General features: G+C 44.5%; 1 protein-coding gene across 2 annotated transcripts; it reads right to left on the reverse strand.

Annotated features, from left to right (window-relative positions):
* Positions 1-1,915: 1,915 nt before the first annotated feature.
* shpk (sedoheptulokinase) lies at positions 1,916-24,971 on the reverse strand. Of its 2 annotated transcripts, none has more exons than XM_078548242.1 (8): positions 24,911-24,971; positions 23,263-23,424; positions 20,537-20,678; positions 17,411-17,579; positions 14,688-14,840; positions 13,993-14,168; positions 11,478-11,678; positions 1,916-3,647 (listed from the first exon to the last, which is right to left on the reverse strand). In XM_078548242.1, the coding sequence occupies exons 2-8, from the start codon at positions 23,416-23,418 to the stop codon at positions 3,253-3,255; spliced, it is 1,392 nt and encodes a 463-aa protein (XP_078404368.1). In that variant the 5' UTR covers positions 23,419-23,424; positions 24,911-24,971; the 3' UTR covers positions 1,916-3,252. The 2 variants fall into 2 exon arrangements, with proteins under 2 accessions (XP_078404368.1, XP_078404367.1); XM_078548241.1 differs by having other exon boundaries at positions 17,396-17,579.
* Between the last annotated feature and the right edge of the window lie 82 nt (positions 24,972-25,053).

The following is a 25,053-nucleotide window of genomic DNA, read 5'->3' on the forward strand; positions in this document are numbered from 1 at the left end:
CCCCACTTGGACACTGGTTAACCTTTTGTTCTAATGTCTTATTTAAAGCCTCCTGCTCTTCTTGCTAGGCTTTACATGTTCCTCATTTCTTGGATTTCCTTTGTGGGCTACCGGTAAAGCAAAAGGACATTTGACTGTTCACAAGAGTGTCCTCACCTACGGGAAGGAAAAGCTTCTACCTTTATACTATACATCCACCTTGGACTGTACTTTGGCATCTCTGTTCCTCTTTGGCATGAATCCCACCTCCATTATGATTTTAGCATAAGAACATAAAACATAGGATTAGGCCAGAGAGCCCCTTGAGCCTAGTCGTCATTCATAGGATTATGACTGGTCTTCAACATCAACTCCACTTTCCTGTATTATCTGCATGTCCCTGATTTCCTTCATACCCAAATATATGTTGATCTCAGCCGTGAACATACTCAATGACCGGGCATCCACAACACTCTGGGGTAGAAATTTCTCTTCATCTTGGTCAAAAATGGCCTACCTCTTATCCTGAGACCATGAGCCCCGGTTCTAGACTCGTCAGGCAGGGGAAGCAGCCTCTCAGCATCTGCCTTGTCAAGTCCTCTCAGCATTTTATGTGTTTCAATGAAATCACCTCTCATTCTTTGGAGAATATGGGTCCATCATACTCAATCGCTCCTCACATGAGACACACATTGATGGGGAAAGCATGGAGTCCACTTGCTGTGGCATATAATGCAGGTTCCGCCAGAACAGAGATTCCGAAATAATTTTTTTGTTTAAAAATCGGCTCCAGACACCATGAGTAAAGGAAAATATGGAATTATACATTTGGCCCATTGTGCCTATGTTGGCATCATTAAGACCACCTGCGGAGAAACCTAGCAGGGAGTGAATGGGTGGGAGAGCTTTTTTAAAATGGGAGGCACCTTGAAAGAGTTAACGCGCAGAAAGGCAAACTTGGAATCTGGGACCAAGAGAGCGGAGGCAAAATAAAAGCAGAATAAACTACAGAGTTTGATCTCCGGTCACATTAAGCTTTTGTACCTCAGTAAAGATCGATTTCTTTGCAGCTGAAACTGAGCATGGATAAAACCAGACAGCGCCTTCTAAATGAAGATACTTCCGCCACCCAAAACTCAAAAAGTCCTGGACATGCAAAGATAGTGACCCTGCGCAGAAAGATCAGAAGGGCAAGCAACTGCAGAGAGGGCAAGAGAGGCTGGTTCTTAACCGACTTTATACTTACATGTCTCACAGGGTTCACCTATGATTCGGAATCTCCTTCTGGATGTCCTCTGGTGGGACAAAAAGCAATCAATCAATCCAAAATTGCATTTTCTTTCTGAGGACGTCTTCGCCTAAATCAAGCACAGTCAGAGCAGAGTTTGGCAGGAGATATCTTCATTGCACGGAGTAACTGAATAGAAAGAGAGTGGAATGGGAGAGGTGAACTCCCCAGCCCATCTGTTTGCCTTTTATTATGGGACAGGGTGTTATTTGCCTAAAATAGAAAAGGAGAGAGATAATACAATGCTGGAGATTGAGCGATCTTGCAGGGAGTCCCCTGGGTGTATCAGGAGACTCCAACATAGCCTTGAGCGAGTTAGCACTGAGTTCGATAACTGGGCTTTTGTCTGTAGAAGCTATCAGAGAAAACTCTTTACTCAGCGTAATGCAATATGCTCTAAAGGACTGCTGGGGACGTTAATGGGCTCATTTGCTCACATATATAGGCAATTAGCATCCCACAAGAAGCTTATGGCTTCTGCACACCGAGTAATTGTCAGTGATCCAAGTGCAGACTCTTAGCGATATCTGCTATTAGGCACAATTAAACTCTGATCATGAAGTGAGTGGAGTTAAAACAGAGAAATCTTTAGGTTATGCAGTATGAATATTTGTGGCGAATCTTAACGTATTCAGGCGATGTCCCTTTGTCTCTTATTTTAATAGAGACAGTAAGTGGTTCACACAGATTATAATATTATCACTGAGCAATAAATATATGCACAGCATGATAAATATTTACAGAATAGTATAAATTTACAAAATCAATAAATATATACAGTGCAATGAATATTCGCACCGCATTTTGAATATTCATACAGTGCAATATTCAGAGCAATATTCAAACAGCGCAATGCATATATATATATAACATGATAAATATTTCTCACACTGTAATATGCACAGTGAATATTTATACACCATAATGAATATACATAAAGTGCAATAAATATTTAAACACCTTAATAATGTTTCTCATTGTTTTGAAATTATAGGAATCATGTCAAAAATAAATTTTCTAGCATATTTTATACGCTAGTGTTGATTGTATACATGTAAGAATGAATAGTAATCAACAATAATCAATACCCTGGGATCAGTTGTAGGTCTATTCTGTGTGCCACAATGTTCAGCACTACATGTGGCTGAAAATACAAACAGAAAGGTTGACAGGCAATCTGCTCTTCCTCTTGTTGAGAATGACACAGGACTGACACACGAGTGATGCAGTTGGGCAGAATCTGTCAGAAAAACGCAGATGAGTCTCGAGCTCCATCCTGTACGACACTGAGCTCGGAGTCGGTTCACCTCAAGCTTCTAAAAGTATAGTGGATGCAGCAGGAGTGGGCTCTCACATGGAGAAGCAGATGACATCTGTGTGGAATGGGAGACTTGTGAATAGGGCGGGGAGGAGGGGGGCGAAGAGTTTCAGGGATGTGTAGAAACAGTAGAATTGGGTCAATTGTATGTTTTGTTGTAGCGTTTCAGAGATCATGACTGCTGCCTGATGTAAAAGTTCCAGCTGTCTGACACTGGCCTTTGTTTCCTTTCCCTCTGCTTTGCTTTTCCACAGTGGGTTAGAAATGCTCTTGTTTTGGAGGTGTCCTTTTCTTCTTCTTCCACATGCTAGCTACTAAGAGCAAGGGAGCAGCTGGGAACATTGCCTCTCTAGTAGAATGCTGGGCCAACTTCAGCATTGATACTAGGTCAATAACTAGACCAAGAAGGACGAGCTGTGATGTTGCCCAGCGAGCATTAGCTCTGCATCCATACCAAGTTCTCTCCAGTTACACTCAATGATTGATTGCATCCAAACTACACAGGGGAAGAGATGGATGGGAAAGTGCTAGGAGATAGCTCTTGCCAATTTTTTCATATCCTCCCCTTAATCACCGGGAAGATATTGTGATCAGGTCAGATACACACGTTCTGATTGGATGTTGATTTACCTTCTCCTGCTTTCACATTTGGGAATTTCTTTCCTCCCTATTTCTGGTCCAGCATCACCATTGCAACACCAACTGCTGAATCTACGGTCTTCCCGTAAACAATAGGAAGGGTGAAAACTTTCTCCACCTCCTGCTTCAGCACCTCGTTCCTGGTCAGTGCACTTCCGCTGCCCATAATCCTCCTCACCCCAGATTCAATCAGCTGCTGGCACGGTAACATGGAGTTCAGGTTCTCCACAATGCCACGACACAGCGCTCTGGTCACGTGACCCAACGACAGGTTGGACGGGGAGATGTTGGTCACTGAAGCCAGCTGGTCAGGAGAATGTCTCTCTCCAAATATAGTCGCCTGCACTGCAAGGTCAGTTCGAGCAATGTTTAGAGCAGCATGTATCGATTGGGAGTAGATGGTGGACTCTGGAACCTCTTGTCCTGTGGAAGTGAATAAAATCCAGCATCAGCATTATGGAGACAGTGTTGTAGTGGTAATGTCACTGGGCTAATAATCCAGAGGGATAACGCCCTGGGGCACGGGTCCAAATTCCACCACAGGGGGTGGTGGAATTTAAAACCAATGAATTAACAAATCTGGAATTAAAAGCTAGTTTCATTACTGGGACTGTTATCGATTGTTGTCACTAATGCCCTTTAGGGGAGGAAATCTGCCATAGAACCATAGAAAATTTACAGCGCAGAAGGAGGCCATTCGGCCCATCTTGTCCATGCCAGCCCGAGGACACCCAGGTGCCCTTTCTAATCCCACCTTACTGCACCCAGCCCATAGCCCTGCAGCTTACAGCACTTAAGGTGCAGATCCAGGTACCTTTAAAAAGAGTTTAGAGTTCCTGCCTCTACCACCAACTTGGGCAGCGAATTCCAGACACCCACTACCCTCTGCGTAAAAAAGTTCTTCCTCATGTCCCCCCTACGCCTTCTGCCATTTATCTTGAATCTATGTCCCCTGGTTCGAGAATTCTCCACCAAGGGAAACAATGTTATCCTGTCCACTCTATCTATTCCCCTCATAATTTTGTACACCTCAATCAAGTCACCTCTCAGCCATCTTTGCTCTAAGGAAAATAACCCCAACCTATCCAATCTCTCCTCGTAGCTACACTTTTCTAACTCTGGCGACATTCTTGTAAACCTCCTCTGCACTCTCTCCAGAGCTATTACATCCTTCCTGTAATGCGGTGACCAGAACTGCACACAATACTCCAGTTGTGGCCTCACCAGTATTTTCTCCAATTCCAACATTATATCCTTATTTTTATATTCTATACCTCTGCCAATGAGGGAGAGCATTCCATATGCCTTCTTTACAACCTTATCTACTTGAACTGCTGCCTTCAGGGACCTGTGTACTTGTACGCCAAGATCTCTCACTTCATCTACCTCTCTTAATTTATTCCCATTTATTGTGTAATCCCTGTAACTGTTTGACTTCCTTAAATGTATGACCTCACACTTCTCTATGTTAAAATCCATCTGCCACTTCACCGCCCACTCCACCAACCCATCTATGCCGTCCTTTCCTGGTCTGGCCTAGATGTGACTCCAGGCCAATCGCCTCTAAAATGGCCTAGCAAGATCTCAGAAAAGTCAAAAAGCAATGAAACCATCCGGTCCACCCACCATCAACCTAGGTAGCAGAAACAACAACCTCCAGGCCTGCTGACCCTGCAAAGCCCTCCTTACTAACATCTGGGGGCTTGTGCCAAAACAGGCTAATCAACCTACTTGACTTTGTCCCCACCAATCTACCTGGATGCATCCATCCAGTATTGGTAGGAGTGACCACCGCATAGTCCTTGTGGAGGCAAAGTCCCGTCTTCACATTGAGGATACCCTCCATCGTGTTGTGTGGCACTACCACCGTGCTAAATGGGATAGATATTTCGAACAGATCTAGCAACTCAAAACTGGGCATCCATGAGGTGCTGTGGGCAGCAGAGTTGTATACAACCACAATCTGTAACCTCGAGGCCCGGCATATCCTTCACTCTGCCATTACCATCAAGCTGAGGCATCAACCCTGGTTCAATGAAAAGTACAGGACAGCATGCCAGAAGCAGCACCGGACATACCTAAAATGAAGTGCCAACCCAGTGAAACTATAAAATAAGACTACTTGTATTCTAATAGCAGAAGCAGCATGGGACAGACAGATGTTACAACCAGTTACAGGGGTGAATTGACTCCTCTTCTTTTTCCCACTCCTGGGTTGGTTGTAACAGAGTTTGAATTTAAAAAGGAGGTGATATTGCCAATTCAATATATATACTTAACTGTGTGTAGCTTGGCGTAAGAAATAAGCCAGCCAGGTTCCTTCAGTTAACAAGAGTTAGCTTTATTGTTAAAACTCACTCAAAGATGCAGAAATTATTAACATAACGTTCAAAATTTACAAATATGTCCAGCTACCCACTAGTGGAAAAACAACACACACACAAGAAATAAATAAATCACTGCAGACTATCAGATCTCAAAACTTGGCCACGTAAAAATTAAAGTCAGGAAAAAATATTCACGGATTGTTTATCGCTGAAGGGTCACTTCCCACAGTAGCTGCTAGTACTTGGGTTTCTCACTGGAGCAGTCGTGGCTGGTTGATTCTCTTTTCTCTTGGAGACAGTGATGTTGATTCAGAATTTTCCTTTAAGAATCTTGGTTTGCAGCAATGAGGTCTTCTGGTGGGTTTTCAAAGCACAAACAGCTCAGCGTTGATGAGAGAGGTTTCAGCGAAAGAGAGAGGTGGGGCAAGGATTTGCCCCTCCTGTCCCCTGTGGCAGTCTCTGACTGTTAGTTCAAATCCACTATATTTCACCCACCAGCTGGGTGGGTGACCTCTCTCTGGTTTCAGTCTGGGCTTATTTTAGCCACTGTCTCAGAGTTCTGTAGACACTGTGTCTCCATAAGCAGCTTGAGTCCTTCGCAGATGCAACATAGCAGCTGCTGTAAGCCAGTGCCCTTTGCTTAGCAAACACACACACATATATATTATATAAATATAAAATAAATTAATATTCAATATAACACATCTTTATAACATAGAGCTAAGTGATCCCACAAACAACAGATCAGATCAAAGCTCTGCAGTCCTGCCACATCCAGTTGTGGCTAACTGGAGGAGAAGGTTCCACAAATATCCTAATCCTTAAAGATGGGGGAGCTGATCACATCAGCGCAAAAGACAAGGGTGAAGCATTTGCAACCATCTTTAGCCAGAAGTACTGAGTGGATGATATATCTCAGCTTCCTTTATAGATGCCAGTCTTTGGCCAATTCGATTCACTTTATGTGATACAAGAAACGGCTGAAGGCACTGGATACTGCAAAGCCTATGGGCCTCGACAACATTCCAGCAGTAGTGCTGAAGACTTGTGCTTCAGATTGAACTGCGCCCCAAGCCAAGCTGTTCCAGTACAGCTACAACATTGACATCTACCCGGCATTGTGGAAACTTGCCCAGATATGTCCTGTCCACAAAAAGGAGGACAATTCTAATCTGGCCAATTTCTACCCCATCAGTCTACTCTCGATCATCAGCAATGTGATGGAAGGTATCGTTGACAGTGCTATCAAGCAGCATTTACACAGCAATAACCTGCTCACTGGGTTCCGCCAGAGCCACTCAGTTCCTGACCTCAATACAGCCTTTTTCCAAACATGGACAAAAGAGTTGAACACAAGATATGGGATGAGAATTACTGTCCTTGACATCAAGGCAGCATTTGACCGAGTATGGCATCAAGGAGGCCTAGCAAAACTGGAGTCAATGGGAATCAGGGGAAAACTCTAGGCTGGTTGGAATCATACCTAGTACAAAGGAAGATGGTTGTGGTTGTTGGAGGTCAATCATCTCAGTCCCAGGACATCACTGCAGGAGTTCCTCAGGGTAGTGTCCTGGGTCCAACCATCTTCAGCTGTTTCATCAATGACCTTCCTTCCATTATAAGGTCAGAAGTGGGGATGTTTGCTGATGATTGCATGATGTTCAGCACTATTCGTGAGTCCTCAGATACTGAAGCAGTCCATGTCCAAATGCAGCAAGACCTGGACAACATTCAGGCTTGGGCTGATAAGCAGCAAGTAACATTCGCACCACAAGTGCCAGGCAATGACCATCTCCAACAAGAGAGAATCTAACCATCTCCCCTTGACATTCAATGGCATTACCATCGCTGAATCCCAACCCAGTCAAATCATGGGGGGTTACCACTGATTAGAAACTGAACTGGAACAGCCATATAAATACTGTGGTTACAAGAGCAGGTCAGAGGCTGGACGTTTGGCGGCGAATATCTCACCCCCAAAACCTGTCCACCATCTAAAAGGCACAAGGCAGGAGTGTCATGGAATATTCTCCACTTGCCTGGATGAGTGCAGCTCCAAAAACGCTCAAGAAGCTCAACACCAACTAGGAAAAAGCAGCCGCTTGATTGGCATCCCATCCACTACCTTAAACATTTGCTCCTTCGACACCAGTGCACAGTGGCAACATTGTGTACCATCTACAAGATGAACAACAGCAACTTGCCAAGCCTCCTGCAGCAGCACCTTCCAAATCCGTGACCTCTACCATCTAGAAGGATGAGGGCAGCAGACACATGGAAACATCACCACCTGCAAGCTCCCCTCCAAGCCACACACCATCTGACTTGGAAATATATTGCTGCTCCTTCACTGTCACTGGGTCAAAATCCTGGAACTCACTCCCTAACAGCACTGTGGGTGTACCTACATCACATGAACTACAGCAATTGAAGGTGGCAGCTGACCACCATCTTCCCTAGGGCAATTAGGGGCAGTCAACAAATGTCGGTCTTACCAGCAATGCCTACGTCACATGAAAGAATAAACAGAATAAATAAAAAAATCACTTTCTGTAACTCCCTCAAACCTGTCAATCATATTTCAACTGGGCTTATTTATATACAGGTGGAGGGTATTAATTGGGGTTTCACTTGAGCACATATGCTCATGTGTGTGTTACTGTTCACTCAGGGAGTCTGAGTTGTTGTGGCAACATTGATGCTGTAGTCTGGAGCTATGGATAGTGATGGAAGAGGCTTCAACTTTCTTTTCATCTCATGACTGACCAGGAATCTCTCCCGCTCTTACCATCTGACATTGGTGTGTGTTGGAATTATTTGCAGGGTGATACTCAACTTGTTTGGCTGCATTGTGAATGTACCATCCTTAGTTATCAATGCCTGGGATGGGACTCAAAGCCGGAGCTTCTGGGTCAGAGTCAGGGCCGCTACCCACTGTACTACAAGATCTCCGAGCACATATAAGGAGACAATAATTGAAAATGGGCTGAGTTAGGAGGAGTATGCTTGCAATGTTTCACTTTGTAACTAAATGTAAGACTGAGTGCAGATTGCCTCCAGTACTACCCTTCACCAACTGGCTTTCTGGATTAGAAGAAGCCCACAAGGGAACACTGAAGTTTAGATTGAGACTCCCAAGCTTCTCCATTCTAGCAACTGTATGTCTTGATATTATTATGGCACAAATTACTTTCTTCAAGCTTTGTCATTCTAAGACACTTGGACTAAAGGCAACAGCAACTTAAATTTATATAGCCTCTTTAAGATAATAAAACAACCCAAGGCGCTTCATAGGAGCATTACTAAACAAAGTATGACACCGAGCCACATAAGGAGATATTAGGTCAGATCACCAAAACCTTGATCAAAGGGGTAGGTTTTAAGGACAATCTAAATGACAATCTAAAGGAGGAAAATGAAACTTCAAAATCACCCAATCTTTAGTGAAATCAGATTTTAAAAATAGACATGATTTCTTGTAATTCCCCTCCAAGTCACTCACCACCTTGACTTGGAAATATATTGCCGTTCCTTCACTGTCGCTGGGTCAAAATCCTGGAACTCCCTCCCTAACAGCACTGTGGGTGTACCTACACCACATGGACTGTAGCGGTTCAAGAAGGCACGTTCTCAAGGGTATTTAGGGATGGGCAATAAATGCTGGCCTAGCCAGCGACGCCCACATCCCGTAAATGAATAATAAAAAGAAAATTCTTTGCTGAGTTTTTTTTGCCTTTTTTATTATAGACTGTAACCTCTCCAGTCCTGAAATTTATTGTTTGGAAACATCAGCTGTACAGAAATTTTTTGAGCAGGCCCAAGCAAATTGGCATCATTTTAGTACAGTGCTTTAGCAGCAGAAACATGGAAGAGGCAGTATTTGGATAAGTAAAACAATTTTTGTTACTGCTTTATAATGTTTTATCATTATTTAATGCTTCAGGTAAATATTTATATCTATGCTGTTTTCTGGTTCACACACACACTTGTGTTTAGGCATTCTAACATCATTCTATAATCCAGAAAATCCCAGTGAAGGAACAGAGATGGAGAGACAGACAGTGAGGGAACAGAGATGGAGAGACAGAGAGTGAGGGAACAGAGATGGAGAGACAGACAGTGAGGGAACAGAGATGGAGAGACAGACAGTGAGGGAACAGAGATGGAGAGACAGACAGTGAAGGAACAGAGATGGAGAGACAGACAGTGAAGGAAGAGATGGAGAGACAGACAGTGAAGGAACAGAGATGGAGAGACAGACAGTGAGGGAACAGAGATGGAGAGACAGACAGTGAGAGACAGACAGTGAGGGAACAGAGATGGAGAGACAGACAGTGAGGGAACAGAGATGGAGAGACAGACAGTGAGGGAACAGAGATGGAGAGACAGACAGTGAAGGAACAGAGATGGAGAGACAGACAGTGAGGGAACAGAGATGGAGAGACAGACAGTGAGGGAACAGAGATGGAGAGACAGAGAGTGAAGAAACAAAGATGGAGAGACAGACAGTGAAGGAACAGAGATGGAGAGACAGACAGTGAGGGAACAGAGATGGAGAGACAGACAGTGAGGGAACAGAGATGGAGAGACAGACAGTGAGGGAACAGAGATGGAGAGACAGCCAGTGAGGGAACAGAGATGGAGAGACAGAGAGTGAAGAAACAAAGATGGAGAGACAGACAGTGAAGGAACAGAGATGGAGAGACAGACAGTGAGGGAACAGAGATGGAGAGACAGACAGTGAGGGAACAGAGATGGAGAGACAGACAGTGAGGGAACAGAGATGGAGAGACAGACAGTGAAGGAACAGAGATGGAGAGACAGACAGTGAAGGAACAGAGATGGAGAGACAGACAGTGAAGGAACAGAGATGGAGAGACAGACAGTGAGGGAACAGAGATGGAGAGACAGCCAGTGAGGGAACAGAGATGGAGAGACAGAGAGTGAAGAAACAAAGATGGAGAGACAGACAGTGAAGGAACAGAGATGGAGAGACAGACAGTGAGGGAACAGAGATGGAGAGACAGACAGTGAAAGAACAGAGATGGAGAGACAGACAGTGAGGAAACAGAGATGGAGAGACAGAGAGTGAAGAAACAAAGATGGAGAGACAGACAGTGAAGGAACAGAGATGGAGAGACAGACAGTGAGGGAACAGAGATGGAGAGACAGACAGTGAGAGACAGACAGTGAGGGAACAGAGATGGAGAGACAGACAGTGAAGAAACAAAGATGGAGAGACAGACAGTGAGGGAACAGAGATGGAGAGACAGACAGTGAGGGAACAGAGATGGAGAGACAGACAGTGAAGGAACAGAGATAGAGAGACAGACAGTGAAGGAACAGAGATGGAGAGACAGACAGTGAAGGAACAGAGATGGAGAGACAGACAGTGAAGGAACAGAGATGGAGAGACAGACAGTGAAGGAACAGAGATGGAGAGACAGACAGTGAGGGAACAGAGATGGAGAGACAGACAGTGAGGGAACAGAGATGGAGAGACAGACAGTGAAGGAACAGAGATGGAGAGACAGACAGTGAGGGAACAGAGATGGAGAGACAGACAGTGAGGGAACAGAGATGGAGAGACAGACAGTGAGGGAACAGAGATGGAGAGACAGACAGTGAGGGAACAGAGATGGAGAGACAGACAGTGAAGGAACAGAGATGGAGAGACAGACAGTGAGGGAACAGAGATGGAGAGACAGAGAGTGAGGGAACAGAGATGGTGAGACAGACAGTGAAGGGGAAGAGGTGGAAGGATAGATAGTGAAGGGACAGAGATGGGGAGACAGTGAAGGGACAGACAGTGAGGGGACTGAGATGGAGGGATAGATGCTTATAATCAAGTGTCTTGTTATGTTTTTTTGCATCTAGAGATCTGGAAAGTGATTTGCATCTTTCAGCAATGCCAAAAATTTCTTACCCAACTCCTGCGTCCACTGTTTCAACATCCCAACGAAGGAGGCCAGCACGTTGCCACCGTTCAGGGCAGCTGCCACAGCCAAGTATGTTCCGTCAAAGTATGGAAAATTTGTAACACTAGTGTTGGGATTGGGTCGAGCCGGTGGCAGGTAGGCAGGGGTCAGGGCAAAGGTCAGCTGGGCAGAAGTACTGATGTTCAGAACTAGAAAGTAAGAAAGATCTTAATCAGGAACTCATGGGCAGGTTGTGTGGATGCTTTATTCTTCAAATCTGACATTTAAAATTCTGGCACTTACTCTGGGACTGTATCTGCCTTAACTGTCTATCATTGAACTATATGCTGTCAAGGGCATACAGCCAAACTTAGGGGTTCGATAACATAGTGATTAAACTACTGGACCATAATCATGAGGTCTGGACCAATGTTCCAGAGACACGAGTTCACATCGCATCATGGCAGCTGGGGGAATTAAATAAATCCGGACTAAAAAGCTAGTCTCAGTAATGGTGATCGAGAAACTATCAGGTTGCTGTAAAAATCCATCTGGTTCACTAATGTCCTTGAGGGAAGGAAATCTGCCATCCTCAGCTGTTCTGGCCTATATGTGACTCCAGACCCACAGCAATGCAGCTAATTCTTAACTGCCCTCTGAAATGGCCTAGAAAGCTACTCAGTTGTTTTCAAGGAGGCTCACCACCACCTTCTCAAGGCCAATTAACAATGGGCAATAAATACTGGCCTAGCTAATGACCTGGAATGTGCTGCCTGAAAGGGCAGTGGAAACAGATCCAATAGTAACTTTCAAAAGGGGACTGGTTAAATACTTGAAAGCAAAAGATATGCAGAGCTATGGAGAAACAGCAGGGGAAATGGGACTGATTGAAAGCTCTTTCAAAGAGCTAGCAGAGTCAGTTGGCCAAATGGCCTCCTTCTGTGTCACATACAAATATAAGAAATAGTAGCAGGAGTCAGCCACTAGGCCCATCAAACCTGCTTTGCAATTCAATAAGATCATGGCTGATCTGATTATGGCCTCAATCCCACTTTCCTGCCCGTCCCCCATAACTTGCGACTCTCTTGTAGATCAAAATCTCAGCCTTGAATATATTCAATGACCCAGCCTCCACTGCTCTCTGGAGAAGAGAATTCCAAAAATTTACGAATCCCCGAAAGAAGAAATTCCTCCTCATCTCCATCTTAAATGGGAGACCCTCTGATTCTGAAACTGTGTCCTCTAGTTCTAGAATCCCCCATGTGGTGAAGCATCATCTTAGTATCTACCCTGTTAAGCCCCCTCAGAATATTATATGTTTCAATAAGATCACCTCTCATTCTTCTTAAATGCAATGAGTAAAGGCCCAACCTTTCCTCATAAGACAACCTGGTCAACCATCTCTCAACTGCTTCCAATGTTAGTATATCCTTCCTTAAATAAGGAGCCCAAACTTGTACACAGTCCTTCTGGTGAAGGTCTCACCAAGGTCCTGTACAGTTGTAGCAAGACATCCCTAATTGTATATTCCATCCCCATTGCAATAAAGGCCAACATTCCATTTGTCTTCCTAATTACTTACTGTATCCGTGTGTTAACTTTCTGTGATTCATATATAAGGGCACTCAGATCTCTCTGTACCACAACATTCTGTGGTCTCTTTCCATTTAAGTAATATTCTGCTTTTTTATTCTTCCCACTAAAGTGGACAACGTCACATTTTCCCACATTTTACTCTACCTGCCAATTTTTTTTCTCACTCGCTTAACCTATCTATATCCCTTTGCAGACGTGTTGTGGCCTCCTCACAACTTGCTTTCCTACCTACCTTTGTATCATCAGCAAATTTGGTCAATACACTCAGTCCCTTCATCCGAGTCATTGCTATAGATTGCAAATAGTTGGGGCCCCGGCACTGATCCCTGTGGCACACCACTATTTACAGTTTGTCAGCCTGAAAATGACCCATTTATCCTAACTCTGTTTCCTGTTAGTTAGCAAATCCCTTATCCATGCCAATATATTAACATAAGGTGCTATCTTGTCTAGTAACCTTTTATGTGGCACTTTATCGAATGCCTTCTGGAAACCCAATACACCATATCTACTGGTTCCCCTTTAACCACCCTGCTTGTTACATCCTCAAAGAATGCCAATAGATTTGTCAAACATGATTTTCTTTCCATAAAAGTATGTCTACTCTGCTTGATTGAATTATGATTTTATATATGTCCTGCTATTACTTCCTTAATAATGGATTCAGCTTTTTCCCAATGACAGACATTAGGCTAACTGGCCTATAGTTTCTTGTTTCCTGTCTCCCTCCTTTCTTAAATAGAAGTGATACATTCGCGGTTTTCTATCGTCTGCACTTGAACTAAGTTCTAGTTTTGTTTTTGACAAATTATCTTCTAGGTAACATCAGAAGTACTGGACCTGCAAGAGCAGTCAGATACGTGTTTGGATACATGGCTGAAACAGAATTGCTTTATGATGTGAAGCCAAGCCTATTTCCGCCCTTACCTGCATCTGTCTTCTCTGTCATGCAGGAGTACACAGAGCACTGGAAATCACCCAGAGCCACACCAACCTCTGTCCCCTCTGGCACACCGTACCATTCGTGAGCTGTCTTTCCAGCGATTGCACCAGATTTCACGACCACAGGCAGCAAGTATGTGGGAAATCCAGAATCCCGCAATCTGGAAGAGATAAGGAAAACCCTGTGAGAGAGGCTTTGGTTCTTCAGAGAGAGAGAGAGAGCAAAGATAGCTGGGTGCAACTGAGCTGCTTTCACTTCTCGTTCTGGGGGCTGTGGTTCTCAAGGATGTTCCGACAGCACAAATCTGCTCCCAGTTCAACAATAAATTTGAGAATCCCACTCAGGGAGGTCAGAGGAAGAGTGGGGGGTGGGGAGATTGGCACGCTGATGCTGTAGTGTGTAGGTGGCCCTGAGACAAGGTTTGGGGGCAGAGTAGGTGGAGTTTTACTCTGTGCCTAAACTGTACCTGACCAAGGAGTGCATTATGCTGGTGTGTAAAGTTGACTATTCCCCAGCATTAACATCAGGGCAAGCTAGAGGTTTCATTCAGTCGCAGCGTGGGACGTACTTCCAACTCCTGAATAAAGGAAATGCATTTCCTGCAGAAATGGTGGGTGGTTTCTGTGCTCGATAGCATCAGACCCCTGATCTTCTAACACTGGATTAAATGTAGGCTTACATTTTCAGGTTCCAAGTTCCACATCTGGTATTAAAATAACCCCAACTGGCAGCGTTCTGGACTGACATCAGTGGTCTCTTAAGCCCGCACAAGACAGCGACAACATAATCATGGATGGTCCCTGCAGCATTATAGGACTCCAGAAATTGGGGCCTGGAAAACAAAAACAACAGGGCTTTCACTAATAAATATACAACTTTATATGTTCTAAGATAGCACCTTTGTGTTCAAAATAAATTATAAAATAATTATTGATTCCACCTGATTTTTAAGGGGCACGAGTTAAGCAACAAGAGTACAGTATCTCTAAGCATTGAACATAAGAAACAGCCTCAATTCAGTTGCTGATAGAATATGAATTGACCAATAAATCATTACTAATTCACATGTTCATAAGTCTGAACAGAGACTGCATTTTAACTGTACTTTATTGACTATGAGGTGATTTGGGATGTCCTGAGGTTGTGAAATGCGCTACAGAAATGCAAGGTCTTCTTTCAAAGAAGGTTTGTACTGCACCAGTGTGACCTGTGGTATTTGCAGCCTCTCTGCAGCTGATATTTAGATTGGGTTTCCTGAGTATTATATTGGTTTTACTGGGTTTGATAGAGGCATACAGTACAATAGCAAGGAAGGATGAACCTTTATGAAACACTGGTTCGGTCTCAACTGGAGAATTACGTCCAATTCTGGGCACCACACTTTAGGGAGGATGTGAAGACCTTGGAGAGGGTGCAGAAAAGATTCACAAGAATTGTTCCAGGGTTGAGGGACTTCAATTACGTGGATAGATTGGAGAAGCTGGGACTATTTCCCTTGGTGAAGAGAAGGTTGAAAGGAGATTTGATAGAGATGTTCAAAATCATGCCAGGTCTAGAGAGAGTAGATAGGGAGGAATTGCTCCCATTGGTGGAGGAGTCAAGAACCAGGAGACAAAGGTTTAAGGTGATTGGTAGAAGAACCAAAGATGACATGAGGAAAAACATTTTTATTCATCAAGTGATTCGGATCTGGAATGCACTGCCTGACAGTGTGGGTGCAGGTGGATTCAATCATGGCTTTTAAAATAGAATTGGATCGTTATCTGAAGAGAAAAAAATGGTAGGGTTTCAGGGAAAAGGCAGGGGACAAGGGCTAAGCTGAGTTTATCTTGCAGAGAGCTGGCATGGACATGATGGGTCGAATGGCTTATTTCTGTGCTGTAACCATTTTTTGATTCTATAATATCCACAAAACTCAAAACAAAATCCAGTTTGAATTAGTAGGTAGCTCTTACTTCTGAGTCATGTGTTCAAGCGCTACTCTAGGACTTCAGCACATAATCCAGGCAGTCCTCAGTGCAGTACTGAGGGAGTGCTGCTTTGTCTGGAGTATATTCTTCAAATAGGATGTCAAATCAAAGATATGTCTACCTAGCCTAATATAAGGAAATCCCCTAGCCTTACTTGGAGGACAGGAGTGTTCTCCTGATGTCCTGACCAACAATGATGGCCCATAGATTGAGTGTAAGAGGCAGGAGTTGGGAGACCATGGAATTCACTTCCAGGGTTAGCAATTGTGGCAGAAACTGTGTCAACATTGAAGGTTCCATTGGTTAGGCGGATGAGGGGAAAAATGTCAAAATTATATGGGAACAGGAAGGATAAACGTGATAATGACTCTTTTAGCACATGGAAGGTAAATCCCAAAATGGACTTGATGGGCCAAATGGCCTGCTTGAGTGCTACAATTTCTGACATCTACGCCTTAACCAACATCAAAAACAAAGAGATTAACTGGTCATGTATCTCAATTGCTGTTTATGAGACCTTATGTGCGCAAATTAACTGCTATGTTTGCCTACAAAACAACAGTGTTACGACCGGGATCAGAGGAGTGTGCAGTTTATCTAGCCCCACTACTCTGCACGTCATACCATTAGTTTAAAGGTTTAATTTACTCACCAAAATGGCCAATTGTTTATCTTCACTACTGGTACCCAGAATAGAAGGGACTTTAACCAAGCTTCCTTCAATAAACTCAGAATGATTGATTTATTATAAACAAAACTTCTTTTTAACAAGTTGCAAGAACTGGTTAACACACAATTTGAATCTGAAAGTATAACTATCTATTGCTTCTTAAAAATTCCCCGGCACACACACAAACAGATAAAGGACACACACACAAGTAGCCTCTGCAGAGGCGGGTGATTGGAAAAAATGTTGTAAGAAAAGGATAAAGTTCGCAGAAGTTCAAAGCTGTCGATATGGAGTTCTCTCATGTGAAAACACAGTAAATGTCTGGAGGTTCTCACCAATGGAGCTTTGGCTTGGAGGAGAATATAGAACTGGATCAATTCTTCCTGTCTCAGCTTTGCAGGTCCAAAATGCATGCAAGTTACACTGAGTTAAGGATTCTCTGGCTTCAGGCTTATAACCACACACAGAATAGCAGCCAAGGCAGACTTCTGCCTTGCAGATTTAAACTTGTAAATTCCAGGAAATTACCACTCTAAAATACATCCCCGAGTGTTTCCAACAGATTGTTCTGGTTTAAATTCAGTGATAACAGGACAGAGTCTGCCACCTTGCATTCCCCAGCCCCATCTTATAATTGTTTATTTAGCAATATTTTTATTGAGCAATATGTCAGTCTTCAACTTTATAAAAGCTGCCGCAATGTTTTTGTTATCTGTTGTGTTTGCAAAGAAGTTTGGAGATGTCTACCTGTTTCTCATGTACCATAAAATGGTGGCACAGCCAAAGCCGGTGGCGAGGCTGAGATGGGAATCGGGCTGCGTGAGTGAATCGAGAAACTCGCGGCTGCAGCGACCATCTTGCCATGTGACCAGGTGACTAGTTCCCCGGGGCTGGAATGTGAAACCTGCTTCAGTGCTCTGCCATACACAACCTAAAACAGAGGAGAAACAGAGAAAATATCTAAACCGTGTCTCCCAAGGTGAACCAAACGAGATCCTCAACATCCCACTGCAGCCGATTTCTGTTTACAGCTATATCTGGTTATTAATTGCAGCTGTTCCAGCTTCTCCATACCCTACTCTTGACCTTGTTTAGTTAGGGCGTAATCTATTCCTTTTCTGGATTAGTTCCCTCAGCTTTAAGCTCAATAAATATTTTCAATGTGAAAAGTAAATGAATTGAGTTCAAAAGTAAAACCCTGTGCGCCAAACGCTGAGTGTTTTCTCTTGCTCAATCCCTGGTTTGGTTTGTGATCAAAATTATGACATTGGAATCTTCAAAAGGCTGCAAGGTATCAGCGTGATCGAGAAAATGCAAAGAGCATACTTAAAATGGAAATAGAGTTTTTTTATTTGTTCTTTCACAGGATGTGAGCTTCGCTGGCCAGGTCAGCATTTATTGCCCATCCCAAATTGCCCTTGTGAAGGTGGTGGTGAGCTGCCTTCATGAACCGCTGCAGTCCCTGTGGTGTAGGTACACCCACGGTGCTGTTACAGAGGGAGTTCCAGGATTTACACCCAATGACATTGAAGGAACGGTGATAATACTTCAAAGTCAGGATGGTGTGTGGCTTGAAGGGAACTTGCAGGTGATGGTTTCCCACAGGTCTGCTGCCCTTGTCCTTCTAGGTGGTAGAGATTACGGGTTCGGAAGGTACTGTCGAAGGAGGCTTGTTGAGTTGTTGTAGTGCATCTTGTAGATGGTACACACTGCTGCCGCTGTGCGTTGATGGTGGAGGGAGTGAATGTTTCAGCTGGTGGATGGGATGGCAGTCAAGCAGGCTGCTTTGTCCTGGATGGTGTCGAGCTACTAGGGTGTTGTTAAAGCTGCATTTCTCCAGGCAACTATACTCATCAAGCTAAGTGTAGGGTATTCCATCACACTCCTGACTTGTGCCTTGTAGATTTATTGTAATTCTAAGATTAACCACTGCGGCAGTAAAACTATCCGACTTGTTTTGGAACCGACAGTGGGTGTTCTGGAACTTTACGTGGCTTCATTGATTCTCCATAATTTTGAGACTTGAGCACAAAATCGTTTGAGTCTTTAGCACAGTACTGAGGGAGTGCTGCATTGTTGGAGGGTCAGTACTGAGGGAGTGCTGCATTGTTGGAGGGTCAGTACTGAGGGAGCGCTGCACTGTCAGAGGGTCAGTACTGAGGGAGAGTTGCACAGTCGGAGGGTCAGTACTGAGGGAGTGCTGCATTGTTGGAGGGTCAGTACTGAGGGAGTGCTGCACAGTCGGAGGGTCAGTACTGAGGGAGTGCTGCATTGTTGGAGGGTCAGTACTGAGGGAGCGCTGCACTGTTGGAGGGTCAGTACTGAGGGAGCGCTGCACTGTCAGAGGGTCAGTACTGAGGGAGTGCTACACTGTCGGAGGGTCAGTACTGAGGGAGTGCTGCACTGTCGGAGGGTCAGTAGAGGGAGTGCTGCACTGTCGGAGGGTCAGTACTGAGGGAGTGCTGCACTGTCGGAGGGTCAGTACTGAGGGAGTGCTGCACTGCCGGAGGGTCAGTACTGAGGGAGTGCTGCACTGCCGGAGGGTCAGTACTGAGGGAGTGCTGCACTGTCAGAGGGTCAGTACAGAGGGAGTGCTGCGCTGTCAGAGGGTCAGTACAGAGGGAGTGCTGCACTGTCAGAGGGTCAGTACAGAGGGAGTGCTGCACTGTCGAAGGGCCAGTATTGAGGGAGTGCTGCACTGTCAGAGGGTCAGAACTGAGGGAGTGCTGCACTGTCGGAGGGTCAGTACTGAGGGTGTGCTGCACTGTCGGAGGGTCGGTATTGAGGGAGTGCTGCACTGCCGGAGGGTCAGTATTGAGGGAGTGCTGCACTGCCGGAGGGTCAGTACTGAGGGAGTGCTGCACTGTCAGAGGGTCAGTACAGAGGGAGTGCTGCGCTGTCAGAGGGTCAGTACAGAGGGAGTGCTGCACTGTCAGAGGGTCAGTACAGAGGGAGTGCTGCACTGTCGAAGGGCCAGTATTGAGGGAGTGCTGCACTGTCAGAGGGTCAGAACTGAGGGAGTGCTGCACTGTCGGAGGGTCAGTACTGAGGGTGTGCTGCACTGTCAGAGGGTCGGTATTGAGGGAGTGCTGCACTGCCGGAGGGTCAGTATTGAGGGAGTGCTGCACTGCCGGAGGGTCAGTACTGAGGGAGTGCTGCACTGTCAGAGGGTCAGTACAGAGAGAGTGCTGCGCTGTCAGAGGGTCAGTACAGAGGAAGTGCTGCACTGTCGGAGGGTCAGTACTGAGGGAGTGCTGCACTGTCGGAAGGTCAGTACTGAGGGAGTGCTGCACAGTCGGATAGTCAGTACTGAGGGAGTGCTGCACTGTTGGATGGTTAGTACTGAGAGAGTGCTGCACTGTTGGATGTGTTGTCTTTTGTTTGAAGCATCAAACCGAGGCCCTGTGTGCCCTCTCAGGTGGACATTAAAGATCCTTCCACACTATTTGAAAAAGAGCAGTTCTCCTGGTGTCCTGGCCAAAATTTATACCTCAGCCAACACCTAAAAGACTGATCATCTGGTCAATGCTGTCCATGAGAGCTTGCTGTGTACATAGTAGGTACTGAATCTCTTACATTACAGCAATTCAAAAGGATTGTTGTAAAATGCTTTGGGACATCCTGAGGTTGTGCAAGGTGGTTTTGAAGTGCAAGTCTTGCTTTCTTTCTTTATTCTAATTGTAAGATTGACCACAAACTTTGAAAAGAAAGATCTGCTAGTAAATTATAAAGATGGTTCAAACAATTGGCCGAATCTCACTTAGAATGAACTGCAGAATGAGATTAACGCTCTCCCTCTGTGGTGTGCTGGGTTCTGCCTCTGTTCTGGACCCCAGTTAGCAACAAGGAGTGGGAAGATTTCCATCTCTGCCGCCTCTCCGCACTTACCTTCCTGGTTTTTCCACAGCACAACTCCATGCATCTGACCCGAGACACCGATCCTGCACACCTTGCGAAGACATTCTCTGGGCAGCGCAGCAACACAGCGATGAAGGGCTGACAAGATCCGAGCAACATCCTGTTCCCGACCCTGGAATGAAAATGAAGGTGACAAACCTCCCGGAAGTTGGTGAGCCTTCACCTCTTCCTTATTCTCCTTTTCCTCGTTCTACCTGTTCTTTTCTCGCAGCCGGTACCTGAAGATTTGACGTTCGATAGAGGACTTCTTTTCCAATGAGGAGGCTGGGATTGACCCACCTGCAAGGCAAAATCTTAGGGACTTCAGCTAGGCCATTCAGCCATTTTTGGAAGCCCATCCCATTTCTGGATTCCTCTAATAAGAGGGAAGTGTTGAAGGATAAAAGCAAAAAATTGCGGATGCTGGAAATCCAAAACAAAAATAAAAATACCTGGAAAAACTCAGCAGGTCTGGCAGCATCTGTGGAGAGGGACACAGTTAACGTTTCGAGTCCGTATGACTCTTCAACAGAACTAAGCAAAAATAGAAGAGAGGTGTATAAGTATTGAAGGATGTTCTCTCTATCTATCAGTCAATCTAATTTCATTACGATTATATCTTAATTATTTCTTTCACCTTCAGGCAATATAAACCATTTTTGGTCAGTCTTTTTCCTTCCCAGATATCGCAACACTGGACTGATTCCAAGGATGTAACTCCTTCCTCATTGTAGTTCATACAATATTGTGCTCAACAGTCCTCTCTTGCTTTCTCTCACTCTCCAGCTTTTCAGGAATTAAGAACACAACTCTAGGTTGGGGTCAGCTGCAAAATACAAGGGGGTAGAGTTGATGGACCCTCACAGCTCGCATGTTGCATCACTTTATTTCATTCCTACATGGGATGTGGCTGCGCTGGCCAGGCCATGCCTACGTTTGCCTTGCAGGGGGGTCAATCCCAGCCTCCTTATTGGAAAATAAGTCCTTTATTAAACGTCAAATCTTCTAGGCATCGGCTACAAGGAAAGAACAGGTGGAACAAGGAAAAGGAGGCCGTTCGTTGCCCATCCCTAATTGCCCTTGAGGCGCTAGTGGTTAGCCACCTTCTTGAACCTTTTCTGACTTTTCTGTAGCGGTTTGGTATAACCGAGTGGTTTATTAGGCCATTTCAGAAGGCAGTGAAAGAGTCAACATAATCTGGAGTCACATGTAGGCCAGACCGGGTAAGGATGGCAGGTTTCCTTCCCTAAAGGACGTAGTGAACCAGATGGGTTTTTACAACAATCGATGATAGTTTCATGGTCATCATTACTGAGACTCGCTTTCAATTCCAGATTTATTAATTAACCGAGTCTAAATTTAACCAACTACCATGGTGGGATTTGAACCCATGTCCCCAGGGCATTTGGATTATTTGTTCAATGACACTACCACTACACCATCACCTCCTCAATACGCTTAATAAGCCATGTTAAATTTCTTGGACCGCTACCAGCAGCAGCAATGGACCAGTGTGCTCCTAGACTTAGATACAGCTGAAAAAATGCTCCCCTGGTACTGCCCTCAAGGTTGGAGAGAGAAATTCTAGAAGACTTAGGGAAGGGGGCAGTTGTCTAGGGGTTTTCCTGCTCGTACCATAACTGTGATGGAAGGGCTGTTGAAAACCTCCTGGAAAAGTGGCAGTGTTTCCCCTCATTTTCTGCAGCTGTACCGCCAGGCGATGGTGATAACCTGGCTGTATTACTTTACAGTGGACATGGTGGGGTGTGTTGACTTCACTTCCCCATGGTTACACTTCGCCAAAGTCCAAGTCACAAACACTGGCAGGGAAAGCAACGTGTAAATAACTGGGTGCAGGCACATTCCTGTTAATTCAAAATGATTATCTTATTTGTGCGTATCATCTACGTAAAACAGCACAGGAAATGGTTTTTGAAACAAAAGCAGACAATGCTGGAAAAACTCAGCAGGTCTAACGGCATCTGTGGAGAGAAAGACAAAGTTAACATTTCGAGCCCTTATGACTCTTCCTCAGAGCTCTGGAGAGTCATAAGGACTTGAAATGTTAACTCCGTTTTTTTTTCCACTCCACAGATGCTGTTAGATCTGCAGAGTTTTTCCAGCATTTTCTGTTTTTGTTTCAGATTTCCAGCATCTACAGTATTTTGCTTTTACCTTAGGAAATGGTTTTTGTTCTTTTTCCAATTCAAATTAACAGTTAATTCTAATCCATAAAATCACAGTTTTACAACACAGAAGGAAGCCATTTGGCCTATCAGGCCTGTGCTGTCAGATGGAAAGAGCTGTCTAATTAGTCTCCACTTCCCCGTGCTCTTTTCCCATAGTCCGCAAATATTTTATTTTCAAGTATTTATCCAATTCCCTTTAGAAAGATACCATTGAGTTTGCTTCCACTCCCCTCTCAGTCATTCTAAATCATAACTCGTGGTGTAAAAAAAATTTCACAGCTACCATCACAAAAAACATTAGCACATTGCTATTTGTGGGAGCTTGCTGTGTGCAAATTGGTTGCTCCTACATTACAACGGTGACTACGCTTTAAAAGTATTTCATTGGCTGTAAAGTGCTTTGGGATGCCCTGAGGTCATGAAAGGCGCTATTGAAATGCAAGGGTTTTCTTCATTGGGCAGAGTTGTCTTTTATATGCAATGAGACAGCCGGTATAAAATCAAAGCAAGATACTGTATTTCCTTTACCTTGTCTCCCTCCATGCTGCTGACCTCCGCCTTGGTTTCCTGGATCTGGCTGTCAGCCACTGCCCGGCTCTCAGTCTCCACCAACACCGCCTTTACTGAGCTGGTACCAAGATCCAGGCCCAACACATACTGGCGAGAAGGAGTTTGCAAACTCATTTTCAACTGCAAAGACACAAAATATAAACAAAAGCTAACAACAACTCTAATGCAGTAAAAATTCCAAGGAACATTATCAAACAAAATTTGACACCAAACCACTTAGGGAGGTGTTTGGTCAGGTTAAAAAGAAAAGCTTGGTTAAAGAGGGAGGTTTTAAAGAGCATACTAAAGGAGGAGAGAGAGGTGGAGAGGTTTAGGGAGGAAATTCCGGAACCTAGGGCCCAGGCAGCTGAAGACAATACCAGCAATGGCCAGTGATTAAAATCAGCATTGCAAGAGGCCAGAATTGGAGGAGCGCAGAGATCTCGCAGGTGGTAGGGATGGAGGAGGTTACACAGAGAGGTCATGGAGGGATTTGAACATGAGATTAAGAGGCTTCCCCATGGGGATTTCAAGAATTATGTCCTCTAATTGTAAAGAGGTTTGGTGAGACTAAAATTTGAGGTCAAATAAATGTAAACAAGAACGTCAAGACTTGATGAAAATAACAAATAAATATATTACAGAAACAAAGCTACTGGAATGCTCCTAAAATATCTTTTAATACTAAGTCTTTATTAAATGTTTGTTGGACCCCAGCTGCAGTAGGGGCCAATTCTGGGCACCGCCCTTCAAGTAGGATGCCAAGGCCTTGGAATTGGTGCAGAGATTTTACTGGAAAAACTGGGATTGAATTTGTTAGAGATGTGAAGGTTAAGGGGGAACTTAATAGAGGCATTTAAAATCACAAGGGGTTTAAATCGAGTGAATGAAGGGAAACTTTCCACTGGCACGAGGGTCAGTAACCAGGGGGAAGATTTAAGATGATTGGCAAAAAAAAAAGAGGGAGACGACAGGAACAAGTTTCTACAGAGCGAGTTGTTATGATCTGGAATGCGCTGCCTGAAAGGGCTGTGGAAGCTGATTCAATAATAACATCCAAAAAGGAGCTGGATAAATACTTAAACAGGAATAAAATTGCAGGGCTTTGGGGAAAGGGCAAGGCAGTGGGGCTAATTGGATAGATCTATCAAAGAGCTATCATGGGGCACAATGGACTGAATGGCCTCCTGTGCTGTATCGTTGTGTGACTATTACCAAGGACATTGTCAGATGGAAGAATGGGGTGAATTATGGCCTCCGGTAGGAATATTCATTAAGGGCGTGGTCTACATAGATTAGGGTGGGGTCTACATTTGATTGACATCCATGGCCGGACATCACAACTGGCCGAAATTCAGTTTAAAAAGATGATTTACTGAAAAAAAAATCTGTAGGAAAAAAAAACAAAGAGCGATTAATAAGTTAAAAAAACAAATAGTGAAGGGATTTTAATTCCAAAAACGGTCGGAAAAGCCACTATGTTCTGTCGAAGGGTCATGAAGGTTCGAAACGTTGACTGATTTCTTCTCCACCGATGCTGCCAGACCTGCTGAGTTTTTCCAGGTAATTCTGTTTTTGTTTTGGATTTCCAGCATCCGCAGTAGCTTTTAGCTTTTTGTTTTTATACCTGAAGAGATCCTCCCGCCGCAAAGCAAACGGATTCTGACCGGATAGGGGCGGAGCCTAAGGGGCGGGGTTACGTGAAGAGGCGTGGCTGCATGAAGAGGTGGGGCTGCATGAAGAGGCGCGGCTGTATGAAGAGGTGGGGCT

Source organism: Cetorhinus maximus, chromosome 9 (assembly GCF_964194155.1).
Source record: "Cetorhinus maximus chromosome 9, sCetMax3.hap1.1, whole genome shotgun sequence".
Lineage (NCBI taxonomy): Eukaryota > Metazoa > Chordata > Chondrichthyes > Lamniformes > Cetorhinidae > Cetorhinus > Cetorhinus maximus.